This window comes from Cygnus olor, chromosome 9 (genome assembly GCF_009769625.2).
Source record: "Cygnus olor isolate bCygOlo1 chromosome 9, bCygOlo1.pri.v2, whole genome shotgun sequence".
In the NCBI taxonomy this organism is placed as follows: domain Eukaryota; kingdom Metazoa; phylum Chordata; class Aves; order Anseriformes; family Anatidae; genus Cygnus; species Cygnus olor.
In genome coordinates this window covers 25,477,353-25,489,437 of record NC_049177.1, presented here as the reverse complement: position 1 = coordinate 25,489,437, position 12,085 = coordinate 25,477,353, and the positions used below count along the sequence as shown (strand labels likewise).

At 49.0% G+C, this 12,085-nt stretch overlaps 1 protein-coding gene across 1 annotated transcript; it reads right to left on the bottom strand.

Annotated features, from left to right (window-relative positions):
• Positions 1-2,024: 2,024 nt before the first annotated feature.
• Positions 2,025-11,953, bottom strand: SLC33A1 (solute carrier family 33 member 1). Its single transcript, XM_040568064.1, has 7 exons — positions 11,185-11,953; positions 7,341-7,531; positions 6,505-6,689; positions 5,432-5,549; positions 5,077-5,292; positions 3,233-3,426; positions 2,025-2,609 (listed from the first exon to the last, which is right to left on the bottom strand). The coding sequence occupies exons 1-6, from the start codon at positions 11,936-11,938 to the stop codon at positions 3,259-3,261; spliced, it is 1,632 nt and encodes a 543-aa protein (XP_040423998.1). The 5' UTR covers positions 11,939-11,953; the 3' UTR covers positions 2,025-2,609; positions 3,233-3,258.
• Between the last annotated feature and the right edge of the window lie 132 nt (positions 11,954-12,085).

Below are 12,085 nucleotides of genomic sequence, written 5' to 3'. Positions count from 1 at the left end.
TGTCGACATCACTGGCAGGTTTTTCAATGTCCACAACAAAGAGGAAGCGTGCAGTTGGGGTGTTACCACGAGCTGTAGGTGGCAGTGACGGTATCGCGCTGCCAGCACCAACATTCCCAGGGCATCGGGTGGGCGAGCTTCTCGGCGCAGGGCAATCCTCAGCCGCTTCCTCACTGGGACGTAGGCCGGAGGCAGCAGCAGCAGGAGCACGATAATCCCAGCTCGTGCAGCCTGGAGAACCTTACGCTTTGCCCTGGACCTGCTCACTGTGGGCACTACAAGTACAGAACTGAATTTTGGAGCAAGTGGCTGTTTCTTTGGCAAGTCTCAGGGAACAACAACGAATTAATTTCACAAGAGCAGGGGAGGATGACTTTCCTGCGTGGCAAATCCAGCACAACATCACAGCTGCGTCCAACAGCACCGCAAGGGCGAGCTGTTCCCTGCCTCTCCTCATGCTCCGCTGCACCCCTCTCCCCCAGGACCTGGCTCACTTCACAATGGTCCCGCTCAGCAATCTACGCCAGGACAAACCGTTTACCTACAAAAAAACATGTCTGCTATTTGTCTTTTGCTAGGAAGAAGTCACCTCTGACTCCCTGCCAGACCCATTCAGGGAGGTGCGGGGATGAAGACGTGGCTGGGGAGCCACGGGACAGCTCTGACAGGGGCAACCTGGCCAGAGCACCAAGCTGCCCAGGTGCTGACCTGGATCAGGAAGGGAAGCTGGCTACACAGACACGCAGCACATGCCCGTCTGGTCTCCAAATGCAGAGGAGCCCCTGTTTTCATGTAGCACCACAAAGCCCCTGCAGCAAATCAAGAGACTAGAGCAGTGCTTGGTCATTTTCTCCAGTTCCCATTTCAAAAACAGACTCTCAAGCAAGAGATTGGGTTCTTTCTTTTCTTTTTTAATGTTAAAGACTTCTCTCACCAAAAAAAAAAAAAAAAACCAAAAAACTTTAAAATAGGGATAGTAAGCCTGAAAGATTACTGGATCCTTTCAGCAATCTGCTGATGAACTGGCACGGTTGTAACATTTGTGACTTGTGTTACAAACCTGCAGCATTGAGAGATTAAGAAAAATACCCTGTCCATTGGTTCCTTCTCCAGTTCGAAAGAGGAAGAGAATTACTTATGCTGCATTTCATATAACAATTGGAGTTTAATGTTGCTGTTGAAATCATCTCATGTATCAGTTAAGCACTTCCCAAGGCGTTTTGATTATAACAGGTTACACTGGCACCTTCAGACATACTGAAACAAAATTGCAGAGTGAAAGCCAACTGTAAAACATTTATGAATTTAACTTCCTATATTCCGCAGTCTAGAAGATCTCCCTCAAAGCCAGACAGGTTGAAAAAACACTCTAGGTATGGACAAGCTGCTACGGAAATAAGCGGCCCGTTGTTACCATACAGACCCAGACCGCCTCAATGCATACTGAATCCAGTAGCAATGACCTGGCTAGGACTGAAAAATACACCCACTTGTGACTACAAGCCTCAGATATATTCTTAGATTCCTCTTGTGCTTACGCAGAGATGCGAGTGGAAGACTTAGCATGGGGAGTAAAAACTGTGCTTCTGTCCAGCTTGATTTTTTAATCCCGCTGTCCTTGACACAAAGTGAGCGCGCTGTTGCTGGACCACAGATCACAGCCAGGGGAAATCAGCTGGGGCCTGCAGCTCTGGGCTTGGCTTCCTACCAACTGCTCAAGGCTGCCGCTTTGAGGGAAAGAAGAGCCAGAACAGGCGCCAGTACCCAAGGAAACACTCGGTCACTGTCCTCTTCCGGCACCTTCTCACTCGGAAGGTCACACAGATGCTTTGTGCACAGCGGATCTCCCCTGCAGCCTGCCCAAAGCTGGCATAATTTACTTTTTGCCGAAGCATACAGTAACACAAGACCCACAACCTGCCTCGCCAGGAGCTGGGAACATGAAGGTCATGGTGCAATACTTCCAGTATTGACAAGGCAAGAAATAGAGAATTAAAAAGAAAATCACATACCTTTCAAAGGTATTTTTGTATATGTTTTTAATAATGATGTACGATATACATCCACCAATATACAAGTGCCCCTTCTCTAGGCGTACAGTGTACTTGCTGTACATCACTAAGGCACTCAGGAAAGAAGTCATTCTTGATAAATGCAACCGGAAATTTCCACTATAAAGGATCAGTAATAAATTTCTATAGCAGCTCTACCACAGGATGTAACTCGTTTGCATTATGCAACAGCAAGTTGTACATCAACTCACTGGGAATTTGGCAAGTTTGTCGTCACCAAATCACTTTCAAAGGCACTGATCTTCTTTTCTTACCCCTGGCTGGGAAGAGAGGCATTTTTTCCTCACATTGATCTTTACCCTGTTCAAATTTTAGTGACAGAGGAACCAGCACTACCACTTCATTCCACCAAAATAACAACTGCCTCCACAAGGACCGCGTGCCTTCTCCTTTCAAAGCCTGCGTTTTGTGCGCTAGCTGCTACACTACGCAGTTTGAGCATTGAGTCCTGAAGGTGTAGAGTATTGTGCGTTACTCTTAAGTCCTCCTTTACATCATTTTTTCATCAAGAAAGAATCCTGAATGTAAATCAAAATGCTGTGAAACAGAGGAAATAAATTAAGTGTAACTTTGTTTATAAAAATATTCTCTTATAAATCTTTAAAGCTTATAAAAGCCCGAAAATACATTTAAAAGAATCTCTGAAACATTATTTCATCCTTTGAAATGTGGTTACAGTCCAGAAAGCGAGAAGAAACAAAGCCCACGGACATTTTACATTTATCTTCCCACGATGAATTCTGCAGTACGATGTGCTTAACCTACAAGTCAAAATGCCTTTCACATCCTTCCTCAGGTCAGCTGCCCGTGCCAAAGCTGCCTGTTCAGAAATCAAGAGCTGGAACTCAGCTAACAGTGCTGCTGTTTAGGTAAACGCGGCACAAGCAGCTTTTCCATAGTTACTATACGGAAAGTTTGGATGTTGGTTGTATCAGAAGCCACGGCTCTGAAGCTAGAGCATGGGGACACGTAGTACACAGGTGCCATTTTCTCATTACTTTCTCAACTTGTGTTCTCAGATCGGGAAGGCAAGTGGTATCACATACGCACATACCACTGTCTCAGCCACCCGTTTTTTTCAGCAACTTGGCATTTAAAAATACCTATACTCCTGTTTATTGGTTATGGGATGTCTTTGTAAGAAAACTAAAATAACCTGCCTAGTCCGTCCAATATTTAAATGGCATCAATTGGTCCTCTTGCACTTCCATGAAGACTGTCCTTCATCCTGCAGCTTTTTCAACTTGGGCCCAAACAGGAACCACCAGGCAAATCCCAGAATGACACAGACGACAGATTCCACGTAGTAACCATCCAAGGTAGTAACGCAGGAACCGCCGGCTTTCGTGCAGAGCTGCAACACAGAAGCAGAGGCATTAAGTATTTTCTGGGAAAAACAGAAACGCAGGCTTTCTAGAAGTAGGCATTAGATACTCACAGTTTAATGGCCTTTTAAAGGTTATGTCTAAACATACTTTGTTATTTCTCTTTGTTTCTGATGGAGTTATTAAAAGACATTTGAGATTACCATTAGTATGAAATGTTAAACTGTTATAAAACATGTGGGAGATGGAAAGTACTGGCCCAAGGATCCAACTCTACAAAACAGATGTACGATCCCTGTTCTTAATCCCATGAAGAAAGATTTCTTTTCTGTCCATCCAAATTGCTTCTTTAGAAATGAGAGCCTTGCATCTCACCACATTGAACCTGCAAACAGACAGCACAGAGCCAGCTGCCTGCAGTGTATGTCTGAGGAAGAACAGGCCTGGGATGTGCTTTAATTGCAGAACTGAAAGGCAAACTCAAGCATTGAAGGGGTAGGTGTACGGCATGTGATTGGTTTTGTGATTAACTTTCAATACTGCCATAATCCCAAAACAAAGCAATCCTCTGAAGCGAGGTTCTGCCAGCATTTGCATTATTCTGAGACATGTCAAAATCAGATTAGGAGTCAGAAGGGAGTGGTTGTGGAACATTTCCAACAGAGAAGACGTGGAAAAAAGATTAGAGGAGTGAGTTGAAGGAGGAAGGACTTAAGTCCAACGGAGGCCAAGGCACAGGGAAAATAACTAGTGCTAAGCTGAGACCCATGCTGAAGCAGCACACGTTAAGAGGAAGCAGTTTCTCCAGTCGAAACTGCAATTCTGGTTCAAACAAGTCCAGTTTGACTTCTAGAAGAGTGTGTTCAGAGGACCTCTGCAGCCCGAGGAGTTCCGTAAACACAAAGGCATTCAGGAGTGAAATCTCAATCACGAGTAAGGGAGAACAATACCACACGACAAAAACCCCCCAAACATTTCCACCCTTCCAAACCTTTGCATTACAACTTCTCACTTGCTCATGCGGAGGTGAATTTGAAACACTGCTTTCCAGGCAGATTTGCGTGCTGTTGTTTGATCTGAGTACAGTAGCACAACATGTTCTCTGTTCTCTTCCACAGGGCTCCCCGGAACCGGGAAGGCTGCCAGTCACACCGCTCAGTTTCAAATGGAAAGCAAAGATCAAAGGCAGCAAAGTAACGTCACGGTAGAAGGAATCAAGGTATCAAGACAGGAAGCCACCGGAAAGACAGGCAGAACAAAGAACCACCACAGAACCGAAGGGACCTGGGGACAGACAGCCTGCCAAGAACAGAGCGCCTCGTCACACAGCTCCAAGCTGAGCACACTTTACTCAGGAAGGCAACCAACAGCTCCCTGTACTGCAGAGCGCGGCACCAACCCAGTGCTGCTGCCAGCAGCTTTTCATCCCAGCCAGAACAGAAAGGGACAATTACTCTGCAAGTGCAAATCTTTGGTAAAGATGTCAGCTACGAAAAGCACGCAGATAAAGGCTGAATTTTATCAGTTAGGAAAAAAAGTTTAATTACTGGGATTTTTTTTTTTAAGTGTAAACTATGCTCCGTGAAGGTTTTCAAAGGTGGAAAGAAAAAAAAAATACTAAGAGAAGCCATTTCACCCGGCCATAACTGAACCGAGACCTTCACAGCCTCCAAGCTTACTTCTGCAGCAGCTGGGGTTCCGCAGGCCTGTTCCTGGGCCCCCACGCACTCTTTCACCGTGAGCGGATCAACGAGCCAGAGGGCAACAGTGGATGGCCAGTTCCCTCCCAGGTTCGACACGGTATTTAGGAGCGTCATGTAGGTTCCTCCGATCAGCGGATCGCTAACCTTGGCATTGAACGCCATTATTGCAACGTACATGCTATACAGCGTGATCTGGAGGGGATGAGAAAACCCACAGGTTAAAGGAATTCCAGGGTAGCTAGGAAGAAAAGCAGTTATTGGCATTTACAGTCCTCTAGTTGATATGAAATACCCTCCTGGTGCCCTTTGCTTCCCACACAGTGTACGTTACCTGATGTAAAGCGTAGCTCAACAATACTACGACATAGTAGTAGACAGGAAATCCTCCTTCGTGTTTTACTTTAGGAGTCCACCATACCAAAAAAGCAAATTCTAGTCCAAACAGTAACCTGCAGGAATAAGAGAGAATTTGTAACTCAAGTAATTTTGTCCATGTGTTTCTGTACCCTAACAGAAAGCGACTATCAAACATCTGTACGTACAATATATATTAAAATAGCTTTAACTAGATATAAACAATTTCTATCTCGTATAGAATTATGTATTTAGTATTTGACAAGCACTGAAAGCGTAAACATTTCATACCTAAACAATTCTTCCTTCCATATCAGCATAATACTGCCAGATCTCCTACACCAGCTTCTTCCCCGTCCCTCACACAGAAGTTTTTGTTGTGGAAAGCAACACACAAGACATTCAACCAAATTCAGATGGAGAAAAATTTACCTGGCTTTTTTTTGTTTTTTAAATGAAAGCATACATCGTTGCCTAAGAGCACATTTAAGTAATGGTACAGACAGAGCACTGATCTACTGAATAATGGCATTAAGTAATTTCCTGGATTCACTGGCTTTACATTCCTACAGAATTCCACGGGCAAACTCCGATATAAACCACTCACAAACGAAACGTCTCACCTGTATCAGCCTAATTCACCTTCTTTTTTCTCACTTATCTCAGCAAAGCATGCATCTAGTAGACGTTCCAAACGATTTGTAGAGGCAGTCTGCTGCTCTCACGTTAGGTGGTACGTGTATTTTCAGAGACACAGTCCCACATCTACTCAGAACGATTCAGGAATAAGGAACTGCTGACGCTGCGTAAGAGCGGGGAAGTACTGCCCTATGCTGCTGTACACGCATCTTAAAACCACTGCTCATTGTGCTCTTTCACTTGTGTCACCACGTGAATCATCTCCAAGGCACAAGATACAGAGAGTTCAACTTGCTACGGGAATTCTGACATGCTCTTTCTTCTGTCTGGAGCTTACACAAGAATTCTTATAATGGATCCAAGTACACAAATTGCTATGTTTCAACAAAACCATTTTTTGTTCGTTTTTACCTAAAAGGCATAGCTTTGTAGAAGGTGTTCAGCGGCTGGGGGCCTGCTGTGTATTTGCTGATAATCAGGGGCAATATTATCTGTACAGGAACCATTGGAACTGCCAGCAGAGCTAAATGTTCTTTAGGTACTCCTTCTTCCACCAGTTTGAGTCCCGTTACAGCATCTGCTGCTGAAAATCCAACCTGCAATATAAGTTAAACAAAATAAACTGGGGAAAACAGTGACAGTATGGCTAGAAATTCAGTTTACTTGGCATTAAGTACACCGAGAAAAGCGATAGAGCACAATTCACTCGTTTCTGATTTCCAAACTAGTTCTAAAACGTGTTCTACACTCGCACACTATTCTTGTCATCAATGCCAAAACTATACCAAGAGCAATTAACACAGCAACAGTGTTCATACCCGTACCTTAAAGGCCTGCTGGTATCCATGACTGCCAACAGAACCTTGTGAAAACCTAGTTTGTACAGAGTTGCAGGTTCCGGGAACGTGATTTAGGTGAAAAGGAACATTTTCTGTGCTTTCAACTGCAGCCTACGCAAACTGCCTAACTGTAAGGACGCACATTTAAACATAAATTAATGTTAGATCGCAATCAAACTTTTCTTTAATGCTCACGTAAACACGTAAGCGCTCAAACTAACGCCTTCCGTTGTACACAGCTACGTAGCTCAACCATACAAGCCACTGTGTTTCCAGATTTCATGTGAAAATTTGGAACTGATGGCAACCACTGGCAAAAGTGAGCAATAAGCTGGACCACGGGGACTCAGCAACCTTTTAGATCCTCATACCATCAGCACCTGACAATTCACGTACGTGTTTACCTACTTTTGCTGTGAGAATCAGGAGACAGAACGTGAGAACTGCTGGCATCTTGATTATTGAGAAGAGCAGCTTGTATGTATCGGTGATGCCTTTGGTCTCTTCTTTTGTTGGTGTTAATTCTTTGTTTTCCTTTTTCAGAAGGGCAACAAGCGTAGTGGTAATCAAGAAGACAGCTCCCCAGAAAAACAGGAAATCTGGAATACAAAAAATATTCTAGCACCCACTACAAGCATTTCATTAACAGTTCACTGAAATGCGCTTTTTCGGCTACCAAACAAAGCACAACCTAATAAAAAAAGTCGAATAAAAGCCGTACGCATTGACCCACCTGAAAAGAAGCAACAAAACCAAAGCACAAGCAGACAGCTACAAGCAGCAGCAGCACCAGACAGGGCTCCTCCCTGCCCCTCAGTCTATAGTCACGTTTGCTCGAGGTTTAGACACAGCAGCAACCTGGGTCACTTCCCTCCAGGTCTGTGTGGCACCAGTGGGCACGTTGGAGACCAGAAGTCAAAATGGACTTTCTGAGGAGCTGCACAGAAACCCACTGAAAGCGGATAAAGGAGGAAAAAGGCACACTGAACAGTTACAAGACAGGATGGGAAAAAACTCTGGAGGAAGAAGCCATTCGCCCCCCTGCAGGTGACCCATCGCAGTCCGTAGCCATTCCGCGCCCCGACCCTCCGCTCCACGTACCCCCCGTCCGAAGGGAACCACGATCGATACCCACACGAGTGCAAAGATGTCCCGATGAAGGTTCCCACACAGTCGCAAAGTAAAGCGTCACTCAAACAGATCTGTTTTAAGAGGGTGTCATATTTGCTATCTCCTCAGTGCTTGACGTTAAGCAGATAGAGCGTTTGCTAAAAGGCAGACGGGAAGGCAGCAGCAGCAAAGCACGCTCACGTTTTAGGGCAAGGACTTAGAGAGCGCGCTAGCCTAAGACAGCCCTGCAGAAGAGGCAAGAAGGAATTCAGTAACGCGCAGGGACTACGACAGCAGTACCCTTTGATCTTTCTGATCAGAAGCAACCCCAGGAGCCTCAAGATAACGAAGCAAGCGGCAAGGGCTGGTGAAAGGGCAAAGACAGGGCAAAGGTTTAGGCAATCATTAGCTGCTTTGGATTCGCAGGAAGAAAGCGCCACAAGCACGGACGAAAACCTGGAAGGCTCCTTTAGCTATTCCCTACCGTTTCCAGTTTACAATAAAAGTGGCGCTTCAGACTAGTTTCTGCCGTTCCATGTCGCTTATTTTTCCCGTTTCAAGAGTACTCTAAAGGAGAGAAGACCTCGTAACCAACACTGTCAGATTGCTCTCTCCTCTGCTTAAAAAAAGAAACCCTGAGCATATCTTCTGAGGAAAAGATCAGCGTTCAGAGCCACGCTGATCTGCTGCCTACACAAGGCAGGCAGGAGCAGCACCGTGACAACAGCGCCGAGTGCCACCGCGGCAGTGGGACACCCGCAGCGCGAGGATGGAGTGGAAATAGCTCTGAGCATCATGCCACAAACACTCACCGGGTCAGCCCCGTCAGACGCAATACAGCGGTGGCTGGGGTAGCTGAAAAAGGCCGCATGCAAGAGTCCAGACTAAAAAGACTTTCTTTTCATAGCAGACGTTTTCTAGCGCTTCTGGTGCCACCAGCGCCGCCCACTGCCCCATCCCTATTTTGTCTCTGCCTCCGTACTACCACCAGGAAAAGAAACGGCCGTGCTGGGGCAAAGCAAACTTCAAAACTCGATCACAAATAGAGCGGGCTGCAAAAACATCAAGGAGGCGTGGGACAGGACAGTCGCTTCATCACAACAGCTTTACGTAATAACGCAGCCCCGCATCTCCTCCCAGGAAAAAGAGCACTCCCCTCAGCAGCCTAGTCACGGCTGCTGCACCTTCCTCCTGCAGTCACACCTCACCTCTGTTCCCTCACGTGCCACAGGCATTCACGTGCCTCCATGAAAAGCTGGACAGGAACCAGAAGACGCGGCCAGTCAGCTTTTAAAGAAAAAAATAACAACGCCCTTTGAACAGCAAAGTGCAAAGCTCATATATGTGCTAGCACAAACAATAAGCCCACTGAAACGAGTTTTTTTTCCCCCTCCAGAACTTCAGCCTGAAGAACATTCTAGGACAGCGTTTGTTCTGATGAGCAGCGTTACATTTGTGCACGCTGCTTCCCGCAGTTAACGGGAACGACGAAGGCTGCTGCTTCCCAGCTACCTGAAGCTGACTCGGGATCACGAAGCGCGGCCTTTTCTTTCCCTTACCAGCAGTCAGTCCACAACAGAAGCGCTCAGAGAGCTGAACGGGCACAAAACCACCCGTCGGCGCTGCAAAGTTCGCTGTGCCTTTGGCTGCCCGGACCAGCTCTCCCCGGCGTGACAAGCAGAGCGCCGCTCACCGCTGCAGCCGCCTCAGGACAGGAGAGGACACGGGAGCTGTGGCACGCCGGCACGTGGACGAGGGAAAAATTTCTTGAAGGAAGGCAGTTTTGCTACCCAAAAAACACATCCTGCACCTGTAGCGTCAGAGTTATTTGCTTTTCTTGCTCCACCCAGGTTAACGCCCCACACAAGTTAAGCAGGCTGTGTAGGTGGTTTTTGGTTTCAGCCTTTTTTTAAGGCAGTATTCCTGTAATAGCAAGAAATCCCTTTACAAAAGCAGTATTGAAAAAAAACCACAGCCACCAAAAACCCGGCGAGCGGAGCTAAGCAGACAAACGAAGCCTCTTTAAGCACACGAGTGATTTCCAAGTTGCATCAGCAGCAGAAGCCGCCAGCTCGCTGCTGCAGCAGGAGGGAAGAGACACGCCAGCACTGCTGAGCAGCACAACAGGGGAAAGCAAAAGCAAGCAATACATCAGCGGGGTAACTTAGAGGAGCGCGCCGTGCTTGTTGACACATGGACAAGACAAATGAGGTCACCTGCAGTAAGGAGATGGGAAGGTTAGTTAGCAAGCGTAGCGGCTGCACAACGCACAGCAGTCTCAGATGCCCTCGTGGATCAGTAAGATCAGTTTGCTACCTACGGGGCAGGAAGCAAAAGCGAGTCTTCTCCCACCGTCTCACATCAGTTTTGGCACGCCTCTTCTCTTACCTGGTATGCCCAGAGCGATCAGAGAGGAAGAAACTAAACCCGTGAGAACTTACTCTCAGCACTGGCCTGGTCACTCCGAAACTGCCCCCAGAAACAGCGCTGGCTTGTCAGATCCTCCCCGAGCCGAGCTGCCTAACCTCAGCCTCCCAACACACACACGGACTTCCTACAGATCTTCTGGCAACGCACCTAACACCAACAACACCCAGACTTTCTGAGGAAAAAATTAGAAAACACTCCTAGACCAGCAGCTAGAAAAGGATGGCTCACCAGATTCCCTTTAATTCACTGAAGAAAGAGATAACTCTTAATTTACTTAATTAAGACCTTCCTTTGCAGGTTGGCAACGTGGCCAAGCCTGAACGCTTGTCATTTCTGTTTCTGTGAGCAATACCATTTGGGAAGTTTTTTTTTTTAAAGCTTATTTCCTCTTCTCTTTCTCCCAGAAGAAGATATTCTCAAGCAGCCTCCTTAAAGACAGGAGGAGCGTTTGCATTTTTTGGAACAGCAACCTATTCTGTGGTCATTAAACTAGGAAACGTTTAAAAAGCAAGCAAGTCTCTCCAAAGCGCTCGGGTCAGCCAAGTCCATGACCAGGCAGATTTCCCTCGCGCTTCAGGCCGGAGGAGCCCAGCGCACTTGCAGCAGACCCCACCAGCCTCCTCACGGCTCGGGAGGCCAGAGCTGCAGGCGGAGGCAGCGAGCACCCCCAGCCCCGCACCACCACACGTGGGCCGGGGCACCCGGGCGCTACCTGAGAGGGTGACGATGCCCCGGGGCTGGGGCTGGAAGCGCAGGTACTTGTTGCAGAAGGAGGGCGACTCGAGGGCGAGGAAGAGGACGTTGCCCAGGAAGTAGCCGGCCGTCTGGCCCACCGAGTTGCAGGTGGAGGCGTAGCCCACGTTCTCCCGGGACAGCATGGTGAGCGCCCAGCCGTCCACCGCGATGTCCTGCGTGGCCGCCAGGAACTCGAAGAGGAAGAAGGTGGCCGTGAGGGCCACCACGTCGGGGCCGCGGCCCTGCCCGTCGCCCAGCAGCGCGTCCACCCGGCGGGACAGGCAGATCATGAAGAGCCCCAGCACGTACTGTGTCGGCACCAGCCACGACTTGCGGCGCCCGAAGCGCCGCACGTACACGGCGTCCACCAGCGGCGCCCACAGCAGCTTGAGGCTGAAGGGCCAGAAGACGAGGCTGAAGAAGGCCTGCTCGGTGTAGCTGGCGCTGCGGCTCTGCAGGATGAGCGGCACGCTGCCCGCCAGCCCCAGCGGCACGCCCTGCAGCACGTACAGCGCCAGCAGCAGCAGCACGCTGCCCAGCTCCGCCCGGCACCCCCGCGGCGCCGGCACCGCCGCCGGCAGGCCCAGCTCGGGGGGGGGGGGCGGCGGCGGCGGCGGCAGCAACGCCTCGACCTCGCCGCCCGCCGGGCCGGCCCCGAGGAGCGCCGGCGCCTCCGGGCAGTGCGGGTGGCTGCCGGGGCGGCGCTGCCGCCCGCCCTGCTTGGCCGACATGGCGCGGCCCAGCCCGGCGCCAGCGGAGCGCGGAGCCCCGACCTGCCGCCGCCGCCGCCGCCTCACCCTCGCTGAGGAGACGCCGCGCGCCGGCCCCGCCCCGCCCCTTCCGGTCGCGTGGCTGCGCCTCATTGGCCCGCGGCGCGG

Coding starts and splice junctions, on each gene's coding strand:
- SLC33A1 (XM_040568064.1), bottom strand. CDS start 11,938: ATGTCGGCCAAGCAGGGCGGGCGGCAGCGCCGCCCCGGCAGCCACCCG. Junction 6,690..7,340: donor TCCTGATTCTCACAGCAAAA/GTAGGTAAACAC, acceptor CTTATATTGCAG/GTTGGATTTTCAGCAGCAGA. Junction 5,293..5,431: donor TGAGCTACGCTTTACATCAG/GTAACGTACACT, acceptor CATCCCCTCCAG/ATCACGCTGTATAGCATGTA.